Consider the following 22,997-nt stretch of genomic DNA (forward strand, 5'->3'; position numbering starts at 1 on the left):
TACCTCATTCTGAGGATGGAGATAATGGGGCCAATACCACTGAGTCTCTGGTATTTTCTTCTTGCAAAACTGCCCAGAAGACCCAGTGACCCTGAGAGGCATGTGTGTGTGTGTGTATGTGTGTGTGCATGTCTCAGTGTGTGACTGTGTGTATGAGAGAGTGCAAAAGACCTGGGTTCCAAAGACCAACATTACAAATGGAATCTGAAGGAAGAACTACTTTGAGAAACAGTAGATCCTGGCAGTTTTGGAAAGAAAAGTCTCCCTCAGCTTAACGGTACTGACTCTTTGCGTTTTTGCCTTCCCGGATGACCCAGAGGTTCAACAAGGCTGCACTCTGCTCCAACAAGGAGTTGGGGTTTTCTACGCGGATCCTGTTGATGTCTTCCACACTGAACTGCAGCTCCCGGGCCAGTTCTGCAAGCAAAGAAGCAAGGGTGGGTGTGAGCCAGGCCAGAGCTTTGCTCTACTCCCAAGATATGCAAGCGATGTGGGTGTCCAGCTGGGGCGCAATGGAAATTAAAGAACAATTTCCTGTTGGATTAGGTGTTCTTTTTTATCATGAAATACCTAGTGAAATGCAGACATCTACATCTTTGTGTCTCCAAAAAGTGAGGTGAGAGTAGGGGTGCTCAATAAATAGGTATTGAATGAATGACCTTTCTTCTTGATCACTTCAAATATGAGGTGCTGAGCCTGAGCCTCTGGTAAGGCTAGCAGCTTATCCATGGCCACAGAAGAAGCTAGTGCCAGTGCCGGGGAGGGGCTGGGCATGCGGCACCGCCTCCAATGCTGTGAGCATTACACCAGGATGCTGTTTACTTTCCACCACGAATGCAGGTCTGTATTTATGTTTCTTTAGGGAAAGGTATTACTTACATTTAAAATGAAAATACAAGTTCCCATCTTTAAATGCAAGGCAATAACACAGGATGCTAGCAGTTTTCCTCCCAGTGTTTTTATTGTTATTTCTCACAGGTGTTTTAGAAGAGAGAATAGCTTTGGAGTCTAATTTCAAGGATGAGGAAAACAGGACGGAAGGTGATAGTGAGAATCAATCTCTCAATCTCTCTCTCTCTCTCACACACACACACACACACCAAGAAACAGTTGGAGACATGGCTTAAATAATGACCAGTTCTAGAACTTCTGAGTGTTTGTTGCACTGTTTCCCAGCAAGTGATTGCCAAGGTAGAAACCTTGTCTGAAGCCCTTTCTGAAAGGTGAAAAGACTCCATTACAGAAAGGCTAACAAAAAAAAAGAGGCAGGGAGAAGAAAAATTAAGTTTGAGGGTCAGTGACTGAATGAAACACATTTCAAGCCTTCACTTTAATTGGCCCACCTGCTTCACTTCAAAAAGGATCTATCTTTACTGTTTTATAAAAATCCTGAAAGGGCATGTTTATTATAAAAGGGAGAGAAGAGTAAAGGACACTTGCACAGACACCAGAGGGCAGAAAGGGCTGCCCCTCAAAGGGACAGGTTTGCTAAAAGAGAGGCCTGCGCAGTCCCCGGCGGGCAGCCTTGGGAGGAGCTACCTCTGCTGCCCTGTGAAGAGAGCAGTTGGCAACAAGAGCCCCTGCACAGGCACAGGTAGGCAGAAGGGCTGCTGCTCCCCTTACTGTTGACGGGACTTCTGGTCGGCTACAGCCAGAGTATAAGTGAAAAAATTTGAGACCTGCCCCTTTCTTTCTCCTTTCCCGCCACAAATTCAACCTTTAAGGAAAGGCAACGCAGAGGACAGGGAGCAGTAGACAGTCCACCGGGAAACATGTTTTGTTAGTATGTTTGCTATTTGCTGGTTTCTCCAAGTCTGTCACTAGGGACACAGCTAAAGCTACTCCATGCAGCTAGATCGCAGTTTTCCCATCTGTAAAATGAGGTGAACTAGATGAGCTCTTAATTTAGTGTCAAAATTGATTCCTACAAAGGAGACACAGACAGAAATGGAGGAGGGAGGGAGCTTCTCCCTTCTGTTGGTCCCAGTGATACTGCGACTTATAGGAAATAAATATTTGTCATTCAGGTGAACAAAATAAGTGATTCTTATATTTATTTGGTCTTCATTCACAATTCCTGGCTCCCAAAAGCCCTGTAATTTCCTAAGTATAGAGCACATGAAAGGTGTCTTTTGTTATGCTAAGGTATGAAAAACACTTACGATTGGGGAATGGTTGCCAGGGAAATGAACAGGAAGAGAGGGTGAAACTCCCAGACTTACCCCGAGGCCTCTAGGGAGAGAGGAGGGGCTGGAGATTGAGGTGAATGCCAATGGCCAATGAGCTAATCAATCATGCCTATGTAATGAAGCTTTCATAAAAACCCAGGAGGTGAGGGCTCCAGTGAACTTTTGGGTTGGTGACCATGTGGAGGTTTGTGTAGGATGGTGTACCTAGAGAGGGCATGGAAGGCAGCACCATGCCTTTTTAGAATACCTTGCCCTTGGCAGCTCTTCTGACTAATGATTTGTACCCTTTAGTGTCCTTTGTAATAAATTGGTAATCTAATGAGTAAACAGGTCTCCTGATCTATGTTAGTCATTCTAACATATTAATTGCACCTGAGAAGAGTGGCTTGGGGACTTTGTATTTATAGCCAGTTGGTCAGAAGCACAGATGATAATCTGAGCTTGCTATGGGCATCTAAAGATCAGCTATGCTGATCTACAGCTCATTGGTCAGAAGCATGGTCTTGTCTGGGGTATTTAGGGAATATCTGAAGAGGAAGGGGGTCTTGAGAAATTGAGCCCTTAACTTCTGGGGCCTGATGCTATCTCTGGGTAGTGTGTCAGAATTAATTTGAGTTCTTGGGCACCCTGTTGGTGTCCACAAAATTGCTTGTTGGTGTGAGAAGCCGCTACCCACACCCACATTGGTCTCAGTATGACACCAACACAGCCTCAAAAGCACTGCTTTGGCCATAGACCTACCCAAGCCAATCACAAATCAGATACACAATACGTGAGGAGAAGAGGTTTAAAAATGCTTCCATCATTTTCTCATTGGGTGGGTAGGTGGAAAGGGTTATATTGCTAGGAGAGACAAAGAGTTTTCTTGCTCAAAATTTCAGGACTTACCCGCCCAGCTGAGGCCAAGGTGCTCTGATATAATTGCCATCTTCATGTCTGCTCGGTCTGTCCCACTGAGAAAACCTGGGAAGAAGTATTGGATTTTATTTGGTAGCTTTGGCAGCACACAGAATCAACAGGTGTGAGTACATGACCTCAGGTGGAGGTTCAGGTCATGGGGTGGACCTCAGTGTACACACATTGATTGTTAAACCTTAAGGGTCAGATGAAGTCCCCAGGCAAAGTCTCCATATGTTGGGTTCATAAGGAGCTGAATAAATTGCATCTGGCAGGAAGCCAGGCAGAGCCTTAGAAAGTATGTAAGCACATACCATCTCAAAGAGGTTTATACCTAGTGTAGATTCGCTGAGGATGCTGTATCTCAGGGCCAGAGGGGTCAAAGTTCTTCTCCTGTCATCAATTACACTCCCCTGCAGAAGAGAGACAAAAAGGGGATGCTTTGGGTTTGAGGGGTCCCCTTTCTTGGAGAAGTTAATTTGAACCCTTAGGTTGCAGGGGTCAGAAATGTTGCTCCATCCTGGCCAAGAGTAAGCAGCTCCATCTTCCTGGAATCCTGATACAAAGAGCAGAAGTGAGGGAAGAGATGGGGGTGATGCTATTAATAATAAAACAATGGCAAGCTCATGTGGTCCATATCATATGCCTGCAAGGCACATATCGCAACAGCTTACAAGGTAGATTCTATCATTATTCTCACCTCAGCCCTAAGGAAGCCAAGGCACACAGGGTAAATAACTTGCTAAGCTTTTAGTTTTTTTCTTTTTGGATTTTCTTTTTGGATTCCTTTCTGCTCAAAAGGCCCATTTTTGATGTGGGCCCAAGGATGAACACCCTAGTCTGTGGGGAAGCACCAAGATGCTTGCTCAAAACTGTAGGAAGTCCTCTTTGAAAGAGAAATTGGCTCACTCTCACCCCCAGATAGAAAAGAAATTGGGCCACTGACAAATGAACATAACCTCGCCTCTTTTCTACTTTGGCATGGAAAACTGATGCTTAAAACAACAATAGCAAAATGACAACAACAAAAACCATGGAGACACATGATCTCTCCAGAGTCTCTCAAGTAGGTGGTGACTGATGTTCTCACAGGTATTGAGAATGAACATACTTAATCAAGATGCCTTTGTTGAACTAAAAAACCTGGGTGTCTGCAATGGCTGAGACACCAGGGTTCCCTTCTTTGAGGGCCTGACACCCTGGGAAAGATATGCAAGTACATGAAAAAGAGGCTCAAAAAAAGGTTATGAGATGGCTGGGAAATCTAGGGCAATCAGTTCTAAGCCTCAGAGGTCTCAGACGAGGGTTCCAAGGTGGATGCGCACCTTCTGAAAGGAATATGCTAGAGAGTCCAGGGCCACAGCATGATCACACATCTCTTATTATGACACTGATGTTTTGCTCCTGAGCTTTGCTGGATGGGCCACAGTCGCATATCCAGTGGGGAACCAAGAGCTTTCTGTGCCTCAGGGACTTCAAAGGCAGCTTTTTAACAGAAAGACTCTTTGGAAGTGCCGACCCTGGGGTCTGTGTTGGGAGTGCCTCAGGGCAGCCGGTTGAGGGTCCTGTGAGGGGGGCAGCTCACCTTGGTGCAGGGTGGCATGGTGATATTCAAGTGGCAGAGAATGTGCTGTGTGTCCTCATACTTCATGGCCTTGCGCAGAAATGACAAGGACCCTCCTGGTTCTCGGCTGCTGTCCCTCACCTAAACTCAATCACATAAGGGAAAGATTCAGAGGGTCATTCCAATGCCACCAGGCCAGCTGGCTCAAAGACTCCTGTCTCCCAAACTTTATAGACCCAGAGGAGAGGTCGGCTAGAGGATGCCAGCACCTTTACAGGTATGGCCAAACGATTCTCCCGAAATGACTGGAAGTGGAAACTCCTCTGCTGGGTAGCTTTTTTAACAGGCACCAGGTTTCCAGAGAGTTCTGCAAAAAGGGGCATTCCTTCCAAAACCTGTAGGAGGGGAAAAGCAAATAGAATTTGTCAGGCAGAAATGCCCATATGTCCTGTCCCGCCTTTCAGCTTGAAGACTCATCCTTTCTACAGCGTGAGGAATGCTGAGCAATCAGGTATTTGTGGTAAAGGTTTCATTGCCAAGACTGTGAGGTATGAGGCTTGCTTCCTCACATCAAAGGATTTCTTAATAAGCAGGAATCATCTTATACCTGCATAGTTGATGAGGATGATTATCAGAATATTCTAGAACTCCACTAGGAGATCATAATATGGCTTCTGAGAAGATTCTGGGTCTCTTTTCATAACTGTCCCAGTTTATGAGAAGTGCTGGAGGCACCATGTTGGACTATTCCCACATACCATAAACATCCCTACTTCATATTTAATGCTTACAACTAAGAAGTATCGTGAGCCCATTTGACAGCTGAGGAAACTGAGACCCCAAGAGGACAAAGGAATTGCCTAGCTAGTGTAGGGCAAAGGGGTTCTACTCTATGCTTTATCTTCTGGGCCCTAAGTACCCTCAGAAGGCTCAGCACAGACCTGAGGCCAACTTTTGGAGAGCTTCTGGTTTACTGCACATCCTAACCTGGGTGAGTATCCTGGGATCAGAAGTGGGTTTAAATCTGGTCTTCATCTCTTTACACCTCACATCATCTCTCCTGTTTCCTCACCTAGGCGCTGCTAGGCACTGGCAGTGGGAAGTGCTCTGGGAAGTGCTCTGACTTAAATAAATTCTTTCTCTACCACTGTCTTAGCTGTGTGACCTGGGGCAGGGTGCTTAATCTTTCTCAGCCTCAGTTTTCTTTTCTGTAAACTGGGGGTACACATAGTTATGAGACTCAGATGAGATCATGCAAGTTGAGCACTTATAATAATAGCATTTAATAGATGTCAGTTCACATCACATATCACTGGGCCATCAGTCTGCTATCTCCCCTAAGACACACCCCATTTTGCTGTGTCTCACCTCTGGTGAGGCTTTCCTAGGATGCCCCCCCAGAAGGGGACTCAAACAGGGCCATGGAGGAGCCCTTCCACTACAGAGATGGGCCTCCTGACTGCTCTGGGCCCCATCCTAGCTCCAGAACATGTCTTGCTGTGAGAAGCAAGAGGCACCCATGGGTGCCCATTAATAAAGGGAGCCAGGTGCTCTACCTCTATGTCCCTGCTCCGGGCCACCTCGATGAAGTTCTCGTGCTGCTCCAGGGTTTTATCCACTTTGTCATCCGTCATGCAATAGCAGCGCAGCCGCCCTTCTCGGGGGTCATTCATCTTGGCAAAAATGACAAACTTGGCCATGTAGGGCACAGCAGTAAGCTCCTTGTAGAGCAGAGTGGCAAAATTCACAGCTTCAGCTGTCCGAGGACAGTCAGACAGCCAAAACCTAAGAAGAGAGGGCTATTTATAAGCACTTAGGAAAATGCCAAGTGGAGAGTTTCATTTCCACCCAGGCAGGAGCTGTCTGCACGCTGAGTGCCCACTCGAACAGTCGGTGGAGAGGGCCAACGGGGGGACCCTCTAGTTCAAGCCTGTGATGGGCATGTTGGGGCATGTGGATGGCTGCCTACAGGGGTAGTGCTGACCCCTAAATGCAGGGTCCTGGGACTCCCTAGGTGGGCTGGGATCATCTTACCTGGCAGAGACATTGGTGGTGAAGGTGGCACACTCGTTGGCATATACCAATTTGGTTGTTCCTGTTATATCTTCCCACTGGGCTTGGTCTGTGCCTCCTGCAACAGAAGCAGAACTGGAGCTAAGGTCTGAGCATGCAAGGGCAGGAAGGGCACACCTGGACAGAGCCCAGCACTCCTAGCAACCACAGCTCCCCCTCCTCTAGGGGTCACAGTGTGGACACTACTTAGATGCATCACCCCACCCCCTTGAAGAGCACATCCCCTGGGGTAAATGCTCAAAACTTGAGGTGATGGCTAGTTTCAGCTCCCCTGTGCCCCTTAGTGTGGCTGGATGACAGGACAGAGGCGGGCACTACTCACCTATGACACTGCAGAGCAGGCGCAGGCTGGTGGTGTCTCCCTCCCCGCTGTCCCTCGGGTTGTCCGTCCAGGAAGGTGGGAGTGGGATCCGAAGCCCAATGGGACGGTGGAACTTTCGGCGCCTGGGCTCCACAGTGACAATGGGGCTGAACGTGGCCTGGTTGCCTAGCAGTTTGGTGACTAGCTCATCCGGCACAGGCTGGGCCTGGGAAGTGCCAAAGTGGGACATTCAGCCCTGGAACAGCAGAAGGGCTTGGGGACAAGAGGCAGCACTGTCCCCCGGGGAAGAGCTGGCTGCCTTGCAGGGGAACGGTTCCCAGCACTATTGGACCACAGAGGCTTCCAGGTCTGACATCACCGCTTAGCTCTCCTTTCTTAGCCATTTTCCTCCATTTCCCTGCTGCTCCTCAGTCCTGGGACGATGCTATCTTTGCTCAGCCTTGAGATCCTCTCCAAGAAACCATGGCCATGTGGTTCTATGCCTCTCCTGGGACTTTCTGCAGCTGATCATGGAAACTTACCCATCCCTCCAACTTGCCTCTGAGTTTTGAGGTCAAATCTCTAACTGAAATTGTAAGGCACTGGACAAAAGTGTCCAATTCTGTGGGGATGCTCAGGGAAGAGAGTGGTCTTCCTGAGCTCCTTGAACTTTGCCCACCTTCCATGAACTCTGCCCAAGCGGGGCTGGGGGCAAGGAGCGAGGCTGTCACCTGTAGAGCCAGCTTCACTCTCTTGGTGACAGCATTTTCTGGGAAGGTTGCCTGCACCAGGGGCACCAGCTTGCTCTTCAGAGAGCCTCCTTCAGGGCCAATGGTGTCATAGTCCTGGCAGAGCCGGGACATGATCACAAAGTACAAGGGGAAGTCGGTGGTGATGATGCGGCAGACTCTCTTCTTCTCCAGCTCCTCCAGGCTGCCCAGCTCTGGAATCACAAGACATGGCGCCACCACCCCAATCACACCAGGCACAGGCCCAGCCACCACTGAGTCACCAAGCACCGCCTCAGGATGCTGGAACACACCCCCCACCCTGAGGCACTGGCAGCAGGCTGGGTGCCCACTCATATCCTAGGGACCTGCAGTTGGACCAAATGGGGCCATCTTTAGCCACTCAGGGCTTTCCAACTCCCCAGGAGCACCAATAGTCCACCCTAAAGTGCAACCTCAAATCCCGCCTTCCAGAAGGAGGGGTGCCCTGCTCTGGGACCCCTGAGGCTCAGTCACCTTCGTCCATCCCGTTGAGGATCTGGTCCAGGTAGCTCTCTCCATAGCGGCTCTTGTGTTCCTTCCACACGGAGCCATTCTCACTCCTCAGCACCACGAGCTCCCGGTCCCCCCGGCCATGGGAGGCAAAGTGGGGGATCTCTACAATCACAGGGCTGAGGGGAGAGAGGGTTAGTGGCAGGGGGTGTAGAGAGGGTATATGTGCCTTGGCTGCCAGGGTGCTAGGGGAAGAGTAGGTGTGCATGGGGGGCAGCAGGTTCCTGCCTGGAGGGAGGTGGGAGCTATAACAGTGGGGTGGGGGCTACCTTCAGGTAGGTCCTCACAGCAGAACAGGCCTACCTCATCGCCCTTCACTCACCGCCAGGCCCCACAGGGACAGGCAGGGCAGAGGTAATCTCACTCGCAGGGGGCTTGCCTGCCAGGCTCAGCTGAATAGCCCTGCCGTTGGACCTGATCCCCAGAACACACCTGACATCCCTAGACGGGGGATGGACCCTGAGCCTCCACTTCCTCCTCTAGCAATCTGTGATAACCGTATGTCATGTGGAAGGAGACTGTGAATACTACCTTTAAAGGGGAAAGTTAAAATCTTAACATGTTTACATCGCAAGAAAAGAATTTTGGTGACTACGCAGGATGATGGATGTTAACCGAACTTATGGTGGGGATCATTTCACAACAAAATAGTGAATCATGTTGCACGCATGAAATTAACAGAATGTTTAGCATTCTGCAGGCTGAGTTACCAGTGGTGGATCAAGGTCGGGGTGGAGACAGGCAGTGGAGAGAGGTGGGAAGGCAGGGCGTCTTGTCCCAACCTACAGTCTCTGGTAACTGAAGGCAACAAAATTCCAAGTGGAACCTCCTCCTCTCCTTGCAAAGGTAAGGAACAGGCATCTGGAGTCCATTAATCTCAATGTTATAACTATAGATCTGTCTTCTGAGCCAGGCAGAGACCCTAGAGCGTGGAACTCCAGGGCTTGTCCCCCTGCCTGATGCCTGGGGGGTTGGAGGGCGTGTCTGGCTGAGGTAGCAGGGATGGTAAGGGACACGTTGCACACACGTGCCCACTGAAGCCTCTCACCTCAAGAACTGGGCCCCGGTGGGTCCCAGCGCAATGATCCTGCTGGCCAGGCCCTCCTCCTCAGCCAGCGGGGGTGGTGTGCTCAGTTTCTGGGGCTTGACCAGGCGGCAGGTGATGCGGGTGGGTGCTGCGCACGTCCGTGGAGGGATCACCACCCTCAGGCCGTTGTGACGACTCCCCCGCATGGAACCTCCTCGGGCATCCACCATGAAGCTCACCAGAAACCTAGGGGCACAACAGATTCACGGTGGGTTGCGAAGCTCCCTCTCTGAGCCAGGAGAGGAGGGCCTGGAATCTGCTTGCCACTGTCATGGGGTCACTCACCCTGTGTGGACGGGACTGGCCACGGGGCTGATGTTGTCTGAGGTCTCAGTGGCTGGGCTGCTGGGGATGAGGGAGTCTTCATCATACTCCTTAGATGCCTGAGGAGGAAAGAAAGGCCATGGATCCTATGACGTCAGGGCCCACAGGTGCTGGTCTCAGGCTAGCTAATGCTATGCTCAGCAGGGGAATCCTGGGGGCATCTTGCTACCAGAATCTGAGTAATCCACACACCGCTCACAGACACTGGCCACAGACCTTCTGGGATAAAGCATTCCTGGAGCCTACAATGAAGCACAGGTTTTTTTCCTACATCGTGGCCCTTCCTTTGTTCCAGACCCTGGGCTAGAGCTTCAGAAAAGCTGGAGGAAGTCCTCACACTTCAGTCTGGTTTTCAGCAGTGTATCTGCTGCATGCGCTGCTGACCTACTCGACCTTTTCTCAAACTGTCCCCTGCAAGAGACCTCTGCTCTGTCAGCTTGGTTTTTGCACTAGAGATGGCACTGGCATTAACTCTGGGCAAGCTACATGTCCTGTGGGCATCTGAGGTATGTGAGGGGAGTAAAACAGATGCTGTCCTTGGGAGGCTTCCCATTCCTCCGCTGCAAATGGAACCTCCCCTGCATCACAGGGGCATTGCAACTATAGGGACAGGCTGCCTGCACAGAGCCTGTCCACCACGAAGACTCACAAGCACCGGCAGCATCTGAAATTGGCCAGCCCCATATTACAGCCCCATGTCATATTACGGGGGACTCCATCTTTGTCCCATTCTCTGCAGAAACTCCCTTACCTGTTCTGGCTCTTCAGACCTGATCACCACCGTCTCAGGAGTAACACATGGAATCCTAGGGATGGCTGGAGATTCCACCCTGTATACAACAATGGGAAATCAAAGGAATGTTCCTTCTCAGTAGAGCCCTGTTTCCCATGGGAGAGAGAGGGAAACTCTGCTGGACCCTGTAATAACCTATTGAATCCAACCCCGTGGCTGCAGCCTGACCCCCCCACTCACACAGGCAATACAACTTGGCCTTCTCTTCCCTGATCCTTCTCTTCCCTCTGCTTCAAAGCCTTTCTTCAGGGCGCACTTTTCCCTTACAACCATCCCAGCTGTGGGGCCTGCCCCCCATCCCCAACACCTGCAGCCTTAGAGCCTGTGGATGGGCCCTCACTGCAGGCCTAGCATCTTATTTTGAATTGCTACAGGAGCACTTGGTGTGTGTTTTGGTCTTACCAAGTAAGTCTGCATGTGTTTACAGGCAGGGTTTGGGTCTTGTATTTCTTTCTGATGTTCAGTAAGTACTAATGAATGAAGTAACCAGTAGTTTAACTTCCTCTTACCGACTGCCGTGTTTTGTGTTAGCCACAGGACTAAGCTGGCACTCGTCTTTTCAGAAAACGCCCGGTTTTTCCACAGAGTTGTTGCTTTTAGAGTTATTTGCAAAATATCCCTGTGTCCAGCGGACACACAGTGGGGAAATGCAGGGCGTCAGGGGAAGGACTGAGAGGCCTGCTCCAGGCAGACAAGAGAGACACCCTAAAGACACAGGGGTGTGGGCAGAGTTTGAGCTCAGCTGGGCAGCTGTTTCTAATGTGAGTCTTCCTCTGTGAGTATTTCCAGTGAGAAGCCAAGAGCACCAGAGAAGGGAGGAACCTGACTATGAGGCTGCGAGCGAGGGGAGGGGAGGCAAAGTGGGAGGCAGGGATTCTGGAAGTAGAGGAGAGATAACTAGGCCTCCGTGTCCCCACTTCCTGGTCAAGGTACAAGTTTTTCATCCTAAACTGCTGGCCCACCCAGCACTCCATCCCAGTCAGGGCACACCTAGCACCTGGCCTCCTGAACGTTTCTCCTTCTGGAATCCTTCTACTCTGAGTTTCAGACTTGGCGTTGGCCACCTGTGGTGTGAGCCCTTAATCAGCACTTCTTACACTTGGTCTAGCTTCGGCACAAAATCCAGCAGCTCTTTTTCTTCATCAACGTCCCTGGAATCCTGCTTCTCTGCCTTGGAGCCAACAAGTTCTTCCCCTGAAACCACACATTTGAGTGAGTGACACTTAAGATGGAGATGCCTCTTTCTTTTTAAAAAGTGCTCTTTCTGCTCCTCCTCCCTCTGCTCACTCCTGGGAAGTGGAGGAAGGCCTCTGATACTCGCAGTGGGTCATTAGCAATATCTCTGACCAGTCCTGTCCCTCCAGGCCTGGTATACAGAGCAGGGCAGTCAGCTTCTAGCATCTTAGTCTGCACCTGGCTTTGTAGAAAAGAAAAAATACAACCAGAAAGAACTTCCTAGCTTGGCAGTTCCACTTCAAAACAGCTCTCTGAGGGTATGCAATGACACCAAAGAAAAGGTTGTTTCTGTTCTTTTCCACACCACACACTACAGAGTAATAACTGACAATGGAACAGAACCATTCATGTTGAAGGGCTATAGGGGTTTTGTAACCATGGCAGCTGATACCTCATTATTTCCTCTGCTCAGTACAAAGAGGTTCAAACCATGTCTACAAGCCAGACTTCTCTCTGTTTCTGTCTCTGTCTTCAACAGAGCTGGAGCCTCTGACCTTACAGTGTCATCTACTGTCACTTAGCAATGAGTGTCCTGGCTTTGTGATCTGGAGCTGACAGAATGGAATAACAACAGCTCATGCAGTTATGATCACAAACACAGTGGCATGGGCACAGACACAGAGATGGAGAGGCAGGAGCTACCCGCCAGGGCATGGATCCCTTGGGTGCCCTCGTCAAGCCCCTGGCTCTGATTGTCAGCCGCAGAAGAGAGTGAAAGCAGGAATGGATTAGTGAGAGCTTGGATGGCTTAGGGTGAAATGCACTTGTGATAAAGGACCACAGGGAACAGAAAGTGTTTCATACCCATTATAGTTATATGAGCAGTTCCTGGAAGGCAAAGAAGAGCCAAGTTTAAGGATGGGTAGGCATGAGGTAGTTAAAGCGAGAGGCATATCATCAAAGAGGCACAAGAAAAGCTTTAATCATCTAGTCGACAAAGTGATAAGTCATTGAATTATATGTTATTATAGAGACATAAGGACAATCCAGTAATTCCTGACCATTGTACATCACAAGGGCTCCCTCCAAACCTAAGTGAGGAGATAGGCTTATCTGGGACAGGAAAAACACTATAAGCACTTTGGTTCATAGAAATTGAAACTAGAGTAATTTTATAATAATGGATACACCCCCACACATATTAACCCACTATGTGGTCCAAAGAGCTGCTTATTAACAGGAAATTTTTACAGATTTCAAATAAACATCTTATTATTGATTCAAAACACAAAGAAAGCATCCCATAGAACTTAATTACCAATTTCTTACAGCTCTGAGAGTTGATCTAAGTAGAACTACATTCCATGTATAATACACACACATATTTATGAAACTTCACAGATTTTCTATTTCAATCTCTGTAGATTTTTCTACTTCTATAATTTCACTAAAGGAGTGCTTTTGATAGCATTTTTTAAAAGTGGTTTTCTCCTGATTAATAGAAACCCACAGAACTTAGGTATGCAGTAAGGCCCCCTGAGTGCCCACAGCAGATAGAGGGGGCTCCTGGGGAGGGAGGCTCAGAATCCACTTCCCCATCAGTCTGACTTTACCCAGACAATTTTTCAATTCCAGATTTTACCTTCATCTTCAGAGACATCCAGGATCTCATCTACTGTCTCAGGGAAACTCATCCGGTGCTTGTCACTGACTAACTAAAATGAGAAAAAGCAGAGAATTCAACCCAAATAGAATAGTGGGCCCTCTCACTGATCCACAGTCACCTGGTCATGACTGGGGAGCCAGGAAAAAGGTAGGAAAGGAGGCTTGTCCCAAATGAAGAAAATCAAAGCTAAGAGGCTTTCAGCCTGGAAGTAGATGTAGGCGAAACCATAGGGAAAATAAACAGGAAATAACGGCTTCCCATGGCCTGTCTCGAGCCCTACCCCATCTTACTCCTTGCTGTCCCCTTAGGTCTGGGCACAACCCAATTCTTCCAGACACCAGGTGGCAGTATAACCCTACCTGCTGGAGGAGAACATGTTCTCTTTTGGTGTGGTGCTTGCTAGAACCAAGAACCCCAAAGGACCTGTGTGCTTCTGGGAGGGACCCATAGGAACGCCCTATCTGTGTGTTTGGGATGGAGGGTACAGGGGAGAGGCACACGTACCACAGCACTGGTTTCATTAGTGACAACCTTGAGTACGTCTGTTACAGAAATGTAGCCCAAGCGCTTGGCTATTGCCAGAGGTGTGGTTCCATTCTAAGAAAAAAAAAAAAAAAAAATGCAGAAAGAGCATGAGCAAAGACAAAGAAACAGAGTCTGGAAAGGTACTGTCTCCTTGCACACAGCCCAGGCTCACATTCTAATTGCCCAGAAGTACCTAAGTGGACACACCGTACCCTGGAACCCAGAACAAAGATGTATTAGCAGCAATGCCCCAAAGATGGGATTTGGGAGAGGAAGGCCGTGACACTTTAAGCCTGTAGCATTTCATGTTGGGGCCTGGAAATGTAAGAAGGAGAAATCTTGCCAAGATAAGTCAAAAACTGCCAAACAGGCACCACAGGGAAGGAACGGGGCCTGAGGCACCACATGCAATTTTAGAACGTAGGCTACACAGCAGTGTTGCTCGCTGCCTCCAGTGCTGGTTTTGAGGTGTCTGCAACTGAGCATTAACTAGTTAAAATAATCCACATACTTCAAAGGACTCCTTCAGGCCAACTAGAAATAGAGGCAGGGAGCACATTCCTAGTCTGATTTTAAAAGAGGTAAGTGAAAATAAATGGATATTGAGGTTGTATTTTTTGTCTTAAAGTCTCTAGTTGCAGGTGAGTCCTAGGTCCTATCTGTAGTTACAGTTTCAGCAAGTACAGCACTGATAAAAGCTCCACAGCCTTTCTGAGCTAGAGGTAGCCATGGAAATAATGTATAAAAAACTTCATGTGGCATGATGAGAACATCCACTGTGAACAATGACCACTGACATTGCTAAACGCAACCTAGAAGCTCTTGAACCCACCCATGACATTTGGTTTTGCTCACTTGCACCTCACTGGAAGGTCAATCTGCTCTCAAATTGTTAGAGTAGACAATAACTGTTGTAATTCAATTTATCTAACTTCCCTTTTAAGGCTTATTTTCTGCAGATGCAGCTAAACCTCAAGTTTTCCACAGATGCAACTAGGCAAAACTGCAAGATAAGCATGCCACAACAGGCAGCTTGTAAAAGCAAAAGGTCCGCCAAAAAGGACTATCTAATTTGTGTCTAATCAATAAACTTTGCCAAGTCATTCCTAGCCTTTCCCCCCTTCTACCTATCTCTATAAACCAATCATAGGCCCTAGAGTGGGGAGACAGATTTGAGTCTTGTATTCTGTCCTTGCAATACAGTTCCTTCTTTTTCAAAAGTTATATCACAGAATTGAGTTCTATGCATGATGGGCAGTGAATCTTAGCTCAGTAGCAGAAGAAGTTTGAGGAAGGCTTTCAAGAATGATATTTAAGTAAAATAAAAGGGTGCATGTAAGTGGTGCTTAGAAGGATAACCATCAGTTTACCAGCAAGAGAAACTAATGACAACACCCGATATCCTGGTACACCCCAAGGCAGCTGCAACCTATGGCACTGTGGCTCATGCAGTCTCCAGATAAGCCGCGGGATATTCTGGGCCTCTCTGGTAAATGGATGTCTCCTGGGGCTGTCTGAAAGAACAGTTTTCTGTGATTAGGAAACAGGTGGACACTCACCGAGCTGACCTCATTGGCAGAAGCATCATTTTTGAGAAGCAGTGTTACGATATCTGTGTGTCCTTGCTGGGCTGCCTGATGCAAGGGGCTGTATCCTAGCTGCAAGGTAAGTAGACACACTGGCAGTTAGCTAAGTAAAGAAGAGATAAAGGTAAAGCCAGAGATAAAGAGCCACCCACATGCTACAGAGCCTGTCAACCTTCTGGTACAACATCAAAAAATGCATTTTCCCTAGTTCCTCCTCCAAGGTCAAAGTTTACAATGGTGGTTGAGCCCCATGTGTGCTCAGAGTAACTCTGGCTTCATCTGAATTTGCCACTGAAGAAGTGCCAGTATAGGAATCAGGTCACTCCCAGTACCTTGGTCTTGGCATTGACATCTGCATGGTGCTGTAACAGAAACTTCACCAGTTGGATGTTTCCATAGTGACTGGCCACATGGAGAGGAGTGTAACCCATCTGAAAAGCAGGAGATGAGAGTGGGTGACCAGCAGGGCTTCTGGACATCCCAAAAGCCACCACGGGCTTTGAATTAAGGAAATCTGTATAACAGAGGATAATTGAAAGAGAATGGGCAGGAAGCCTTTGGAAAGCTGACAGCTGCTATGAGGTGTGCAGTGTACGGCTGTTGCTAGGCAGATACCCTTGGTCTGGGAAGGAACAGAACTTGGCTTCAGACAGGTAAAGTCTGAGATACCCAGGGAGATCCTAGTGGAGATGTCCACTAGGTGATTAGAAACTAGTACTGAACCCCACCAAGAGGTCTATGGAGAACTTAAGGTCTTGGTGATGAGAAAGGCCACCTCAGATAGGTAGAGAATGGAGTGGAGTTCATGTGCCCAGGTGATACTTAGAGGGAGCGTCAGAAAAAAGGACCACAGGAGCAGCAAAGAGGCTGGAGCACCATGTTACAGAAGCTAAGAGAGGCTTTCCGGACCTCCCTGGTGGCGCAAGGGATTGTCTCAGCACTATGAAGCTATCAGCAGCCGCTGCAGCAGGAATTTGATCCCCAGCCAGGGAGCTGACCCACATGGTGCAGCAGACCTCTCCTGTGTCTCCCGCTGCTCCCCTCAGTAGTGTATTTCAGTAGATCCACTGTTCTGATCCCCACTCTGTCTCTGGTGAACCCTCTCACCCTTTGCACCTCTGGCCTGTACTCCAGTTCTTCTATGTAAAAATAAAATATTTTTTAAAAAAGAGGGAGGTTTTCCAAGGAAGGGACGGCCATCAGGCCTCCTGGGAAGGAGCTCAGATGAAGACAGGTGATAACATGGAGATCTCTGCCAATCAGATAAAAACAGGCTTATTTCCACTAGAGAGGTGACATCCCATTATAAACAGCCTCTGTCCTCCACCCCCAAGGCTGTCTTGTTGCTGAGTTGTACTGTATTGGTATTTATAGGAACCAGTCATTGGCTTTTGGGTATTTATTCATTTGAGTTTTGGCTATAAAGGGGCAAATTTTCAAGCATCAGTTCTTTTGAGTTTTTTAGTGTTCCCTTCACGGGCCAACAAGTGAGGCTCTCTGAGCTCTCTGTCTAGCTGTCCCTGAGGAGCTGGTGTTTGATTCCAGAGCCCATGTCAACACAGACTCTGCAGCTGGTCCTTCATGTAGTAGGATGGCTTTGGCACCCCCAAGGTCTAACACATGGTATAGGGTCTCTCAGATCAGGACCCAAAAAATTAAACTGGGCCCACTGGAGAAGCTTCAAGGTTTCAGAACATCCTTGGGTTTTTAAAACAGATTGCTGTCGAAGTTTCAGGCAGCTGTGTCTAGATTTTTCTTTCAGCATTGCATTGTTCATGTGGACTCCGCAGGTAGGAATGGGTGGGTTCATTCTTTTTCATACATTTGCTTTGTGGTGAAAAGGAGCCAAATGCCACTTCTTCCATGAAGTGTCCTCTTCTTCCAGGTGGAAACATTGTCCTCCCCTGTGCCTGCATAGTTCACGGTACCTCTCTTACTCCTCACGCTGTCCCTTCCAGCCCCTCACTGTCACCTCCCTTCAAATTGCACATGCCTAAAGGCAGACTCCACTGTGTGTGCATTCGGTTCTCCTTGACCGCCTTACAGAAGAGCTTCAAACGAAGCTGAACTGAACTGAACTAAAAGAAGGAATGAAAAGTGGCTGACATTTCAAGTGAATCCAGGGAAACCTGACACTTTGACACACTGTTCACATAAGTTAGGTCCTGGAATCATGATTAAACATTCCTCTCATTTTCTCACTACAGAGGCTGAACGGTCTAGCAAGCTTTTCAAATTCCCTACTGGAAAGTGAGATAGTTAGTATTAGTGTCTTCAAACTCTATTACACCCCTAGGAAGTGGCCAAGAAGAATGTGCCCCTGGTGATTCAAAGCTCCATGAGAAAGCCACCTTTGAAGTGTGAGGGAGGCAGGTATTAGGCAGGATGCTGGCCACAGGCAGGGGTGATGGGTGGGGATGCCCACGGGGCCAGAGCTGGGGCTGTTTGCCTTACCCGAGTGGTGGCATCCACCGTGACACCGTGTTTGATCAGCACATCCGCCACTGGAACGTGGCCTTCTTGTGCTACCAGATGGAGGGGAGTGAGGCCACTCTGGAAAGAAAAGGAAGGTCACTGTACACAGTAAAGAATTCTAGGCCATCATAAAGAGCACTGAGGTTTAGGAACGAGTCTAGCTCTGCAGTCACCAAACAGCTCTTTGGCCTCTGGCAAAGCTCTTCCTCTCTGAACCTCAATATCCTTATCTGAAAAATGAGGAGATTAAACTAAGTCAGAGGTCAGCAACTATTTCTGTTCAGGGCCAGCTGGTGAATGTTTTGGATTTCTGTCTCTGTTGCAACTACCCAACTTTGCCGCTCATAGTGAGAAAGCAGCTACAGGCAACGACTAAAGGAACAGGAATGGCTGTGTTCCAATAAAACTTTATTTACACAAATTGAGTGGAGGACCGAGTTTGACCCACAGGCCATCATTTGCTGACTTCTGAACTAGATGAACTCTACAGTACATTCCAATTGTAACATTCCCTGGTTGAGTGATATGAGATGCACTTCAGAGCCTTGGTTTCTTTGGAAAACAGAGATTATCACTGACCTATCTCAAGTGCAGTGTAATGAGAATTTCTGAGAAGGCTCATTGGAAGCACAATGCGCCATCTAAAGGTAGGACGGGGTTAGCACATCACAGACTGCCCCATACTGTAGAAAGTTTGGAGGATCCTGCTGGGGCTGAAAACACCATTTCTTGGAGTTCTTATTACAGCTGCCTCATGGGGATATTAATGTACCATAGAGCTTGTTTGATAAGTGGGCACTCAGATAAAAACATCAGAAAAATCTCCTTTCCCCTGTACCCTGCCTCAATATGTTTTACTATAACCATAATTGATCAAACTGTAGGACAAACAGGGCTCCAATTCTGCTGTCCAAGGTGGTGGGCATGTCCTGTCTCCACTGCAAGGTCTCCACACAGCCTCCTCTGCTCTCTGTACTTTTTCCGAAGCTAACCTGACGCCCAGGAGCATCACCTTCCCTGACCAAAGCCAGAGCAGGCCATGACCGAGCAGTCCCTGGGTCAGTCATAGACCCTTGGGTATCTCGCCTGATTCTTGGGGTTCACACAGTGATCTAGCTGCTGAGGGCACTCTGAGGAGAGTGGGGACATCCCTCGGACAGAGCTTATCATCCTTACAGCCCCTTACAGAGCTCAAGGAAGAATCAAGACTCCTCCCCAAATAATGGCCCAATCCTAATGCCTCTGGTTACTTGTCCAAACCTATCCACAGAGAGCCAGGTGAGCGTAAGTTTAAGAAATCTTAAGTTACCTTGTAAGGCTTACCTTTCTGAAACTCTATTCTGTTCATTTATCATCTAAAGAGGTGCCTCCTCATATTGTGTGACTCCATTTATATGAAACACCAGAATTGGCAAATTCACAGAGACAGAAGGTAGATTAGCAGTTGCCAGGGGATGGGGGTGGGGTTTGAGGGAAACGGGAAGTGGCTGTTAATGGGTATGAGGTTTTCTTTTAGGTGATGAAAATGTTTTGAGATTAGATATTAATGATAGTTGCCCAATTCCACAAATACACCAAAACCACCATTCTAAAGGGGGAATTTTATGGTGTATGAATTACAATTCAATAAAATTGCTATTTAAAAAAAAGAAGCAATCCTTTGTTTTTCTTGGGTTACGCATTCCTTTGAGAGGCTGATGAAAATGATGAAGACTTTTCACCCAGAAAAATGCTCAAATGGCCATCTTACAAAATGCCCTGTACAATTTTGGAAGGTTTCATATTTATATGCGAATAATGGCTGGATTGAGAACTCCTAGTTTACTATATAGGCTAGCATTGAATAAGTATCTTTCCCACAGAAAAAGAATCTATAGTACAAAATTACTTAATATATTCCTGAATGTAGACACGGGCCTATATTTGGGAAAATATATTTTGGGACTATGGATTTCAGTATTGATCTTTTTTGTAGATTCTTAAGTAAATCCATGCAGAATTGGCAAAGGCTTTGATATCAGATAGGCTTAGGGTCAGGCAATCTCAGCAATAAGGTCTGAGTCTGTTTATGCATTTATAAAGCTGACATAAGACCTGCACATGGCTGTTGTAAGGATTATACATATACACACAGGCACACACATGTGCACATACACACATGCACACACACACAGAGGCATGCATTATTGGTGCACAGTACTCAGATATATACAGAGTTGCTGACACTAATAAATCATTACTGAGGCTATGGGCAGATCTGAAGTGGCCATGCTTACCTTGTTCCCCAGGTTGCCATTGGCTTGTTTGGAGAGCAGCAGAGCCACCATCTCCGCATGACCCTCTTGGGCAGCCAGGTGAAGGGGTGTCACACCTTGCACTGACTCAGCATTCGCTGACCCCCCATACTGCAGCAGATTGCGGGCCACCTCCATCTGATTCTGCTTGGCAGCGATGTGCAAAGGAGTGTAGCCATTCTGAAACAAAAGCCGCCACCGGAGCCTGATTACAGGAATGCAGAGTTGACAGTACAAGAGCATGCCTCTTGTACTTACAGCCTCTGAGGGAGGCTAGGCCTGGCTGGAGGCCCGCTGGAGGCCCACTGATCAGGGAAGGTCATCCAGGAGAGCATCTTGAATAAACAAACAAACCAGGTCCATTTGGATCTAGAGACAGCTCACAAGTCCCCACAGCTAGCATATGTCTCTTGTACATTTTCCACCAATATTCATCTATTATTTGTTATCCTACTCTGACCTACTGCAGTGCAGGAAGTGCTCAGTCATGAATAAATGCTGAGATTGAGTTAGGCAGTCTATAGAACCATCAGAAGCCAGGGAAGTAAGGAACTGAAAGATTCCCATTTCCTCCATCCTTGCAAGAAGAACCAACCTCCCTCCCCCAAATTTTCAGAAAGGAAAAGGACCAGAGTCCCCTTCTTCCCCAGTACAATTGGGCTAAGGCTTCCTGTAGGCAGGGCAGTGCAAGCGCAAGGGATTTGGGGAGGTAGGAGGTGGTGTCAGTTCTCCCTCCGCTGTAACTAGCTGTGTAACTGAGGCAAGATAGTCAATGACCTTTAGACTTGCTTTTGTATTTTTTAAGCCATTGAAAGTGGATAATAATATGTACATTGCTCTTTTTCTCAAAGTTGTTGGATGGGTCAAATATGATAATATACGTGAAGGTGATTTCCATCATTAAATTGAAAAAGTAATAAACCTTAGTATGGTTTTGCAGTGCCCTGACTCACAAGATGTTTTAAGGCTACAAAGAGGTGAAGAAGCTTGGCCCAAAGGTAAATCAGTGATATTACCATGCACTGTTTATTCAGCTGGCTTTTGTGTACTTGTTTGAAGACTTTCTTCATAGAGGAAGCAGTGCCTGGGTTTATATTTCAGAGCAAGCTCCTTATCCCACTGCGCATAGGTGACTGTCTACTTTGGTTCTCACTGTTAGAAACACTTTCACCTAAAATCTCCCTTTAGTACTTCCTGCAGCACACACAACAAATAAGGCAGGCATTTTTATGACCTCCCCATTTTGTGGATCAAGAGCCCAGCTCTCTGAGAAGCTAAATGCCTTCTCCACTGTCACACAGTAAGTGGAATAACGGATAACCCAAGTCTGGCCGTTGAAGCACTGATCCAGGTACTTTCAGCTACAGTCCTGTTTCTCAAACTTTAAAAGGCATACAAATTACCTGGAATCTTGTGAAAATGTTGATTAAGAATGTGCAGGGAAGCCCAAGATTCTGTATTTCTCATAAGCCTGCCAGATAATGATGCTGCCGGCGCAGGGACCATGCTTTCAGTAACAAGACTCCCAAGCATTCAGGGCTAAGGGGGATGCTAGGCCTGAGGAGCTCTGAGAAAAACCACGACTTTCTAAGCACATGCCCACCCAGTCCCAGAGCAGAAGATGTATGAGATAGGGCTCCCCAGGCTGGGCACCATCCTCCTGGCTACCCTAGAGAGCAGAATGTCCCCCACCAGTCACTTTCTTACTGTGGAAACCAAAATTTCCAGTCCTGCCAGAATCACTGATCACAAAAATAAAAGAAAAAAGAGGGAGCTGACTAACAGTAAAATCCCAGCTCCACAGCATTAGGGGACAGGCACAGATAGCAAGGTCCATCTGGAAAGTGGATTTTACTGGGAAACAAAAAGTTGTAATTTACTTAAAGAATGAAATTGAATTAAAAAATTCTCTTTGAGAACCTCTGGGCATGGCTAGTGGGAATATTAGTGGGAATGCGGCCATAATGGAGAGCAGTATGGAGATTCTTCAAAAATTTAAAAATAGAAATACCATATGAATCAGCTATTCCATCCTGGGTATTAATTTGAAGAATACAAAAACACTAATTGGAAGAGCTATGTTCATTGCAGCATTACTCACAATATCCAAGATATGGAAACAACCTAAGAGTCCACTGACAGGTGAATGGATACATAAAATGTGGTATACATACACCATGGAACACTTATCAACTATAAAAAAGATGAAATACTGTCATTTTCAACAACATGGATGAACCCAGGCTCAATGAAATAGATCATATGGAAAAAGACAAATACATAATTTCACTTATATGTGAAACATAAAGAAACAAAGCAAACAAACAAACAAAAATTAACAAAACTCTTAGATTCACATAACAGGTTGGCGGTTACTAGAGGGGAAGCAGGTGGGGCTGGGTAAAATGGGTCATGGGGGCCAATTGTATGGTAGGGAACAGGATTAGACTTTCGGTGGCGATCTCACAATGTACATACAGATGCCGAAGTATAATTCTGCACACCTGAATTTTCGATAATGTTGCCAATGCTACATCAATAAAAAAATGTTTAAAAATCCTTCTCTTTAAATAATTATGTAAGCTAATTCTTTGCAGTGTTCCTTCTTTTTAATTCAATTATGTTATGAGAAAATATTTAATTCTCCTTTGTAGGTTGTATTTCTATAACAAGATCAGCATTTTGATAACGAGAAAATTAAACAAAATGATGTTAGTGCTATATTAAAAGGGAGCAAAGAAAAGACTCAGTGGATCCCCTGAGATTT

General features: G+C 47.2%; 1 protein-coding gene across 3 annotated transcripts in view; it reads right to left on the reverse strand.

Annotated features, from left to right (window-relative positions):
* Positions 1-22,997, reverse strand: part of ANK1 (ankyrin 1) — a 213,238-nt gene that overhangs the window by 31,274 nt on the left and 158,967 nt on the right. For all 3 annotated transcript variants that reach the window (XM_054700916.1, XM_037526135.2, XM_037526134.2), the window contains exons 17-36: positions 20,213-20,410; positions 17,916-18,014; positions 15,794-15,892; positions 15,435-15,533; positions 13,855-13,947; positions 13,327-13,399; positions 11,606-11,702; positions 10,467-10,545; positions 9,677-9,774; positions 9,353-9,577; positions 8,269-8,423; positions 7,756-7,967; positions 7,046-7,250; positions 6,685-6,781; positions 6,207-6,435; positions 4,920-5,045; positions 4,672-4,791; positions 3,421-3,499; positions 3,078-3,152; positions 286-417 (exon numbers count right to left, since the gene is read on the reverse strand). In XM_054700916.1, the coding sequence (XP_054556891.1) occupies positions 286-417; positions 3,078-3,152; positions 3,421-3,499; positions 4,672-4,791; positions 4,920-5,045; positions 6,207-6,435; positions 6,685-6,781; positions 7,046-7,250; positions 7,756-7,967; positions 8,269-8,423; positions 9,353-9,577; positions 9,677-9,774; positions 10,467-10,545; positions 11,606-11,702; positions 13,327-13,399; positions 13,855-13,947; positions 15,435-15,533; positions 15,794-15,892; positions 17,916-18,014; positions 20,213-20,410 (2,590 nt within the window). The remainder of the gene's footprint in view (positions 1-285; positions 418-3,077; positions 3,153-3,420; positions 3,500-4,671; positions 4,792-4,919; positions 5,046-6,206; positions 6,436-6,684; positions 6,782-7,045; positions 7,251-7,755; positions 7,968-8,268; positions 8,424-9,352; positions 9,578-9,676; positions 9,775-10,466; positions 10,546-11,605; positions 11,703-13,326; positions 13,400-13,854; positions 13,948-15,434; positions 15,534-15,793; positions 15,893-17,915; positions 18,015-20,212; positions 20,411-22,997) is intronic.

Source organism: Talpa occidentalis, unplaced genomic scaffold (assembly GCF_014898055.3).
Source record: "Talpa occidentalis isolate TD23 unplaced genomic scaffold, MPIMG_talOcc4v2.1 talOcc4.4, whole genome shotgun sequence".
Taxonomy (NCBI): Eukaryota; Metazoa; Chordata; class Mammalia; order Eulipotyphla; family Talpidae; genus Talpa; species Talpa occidentalis.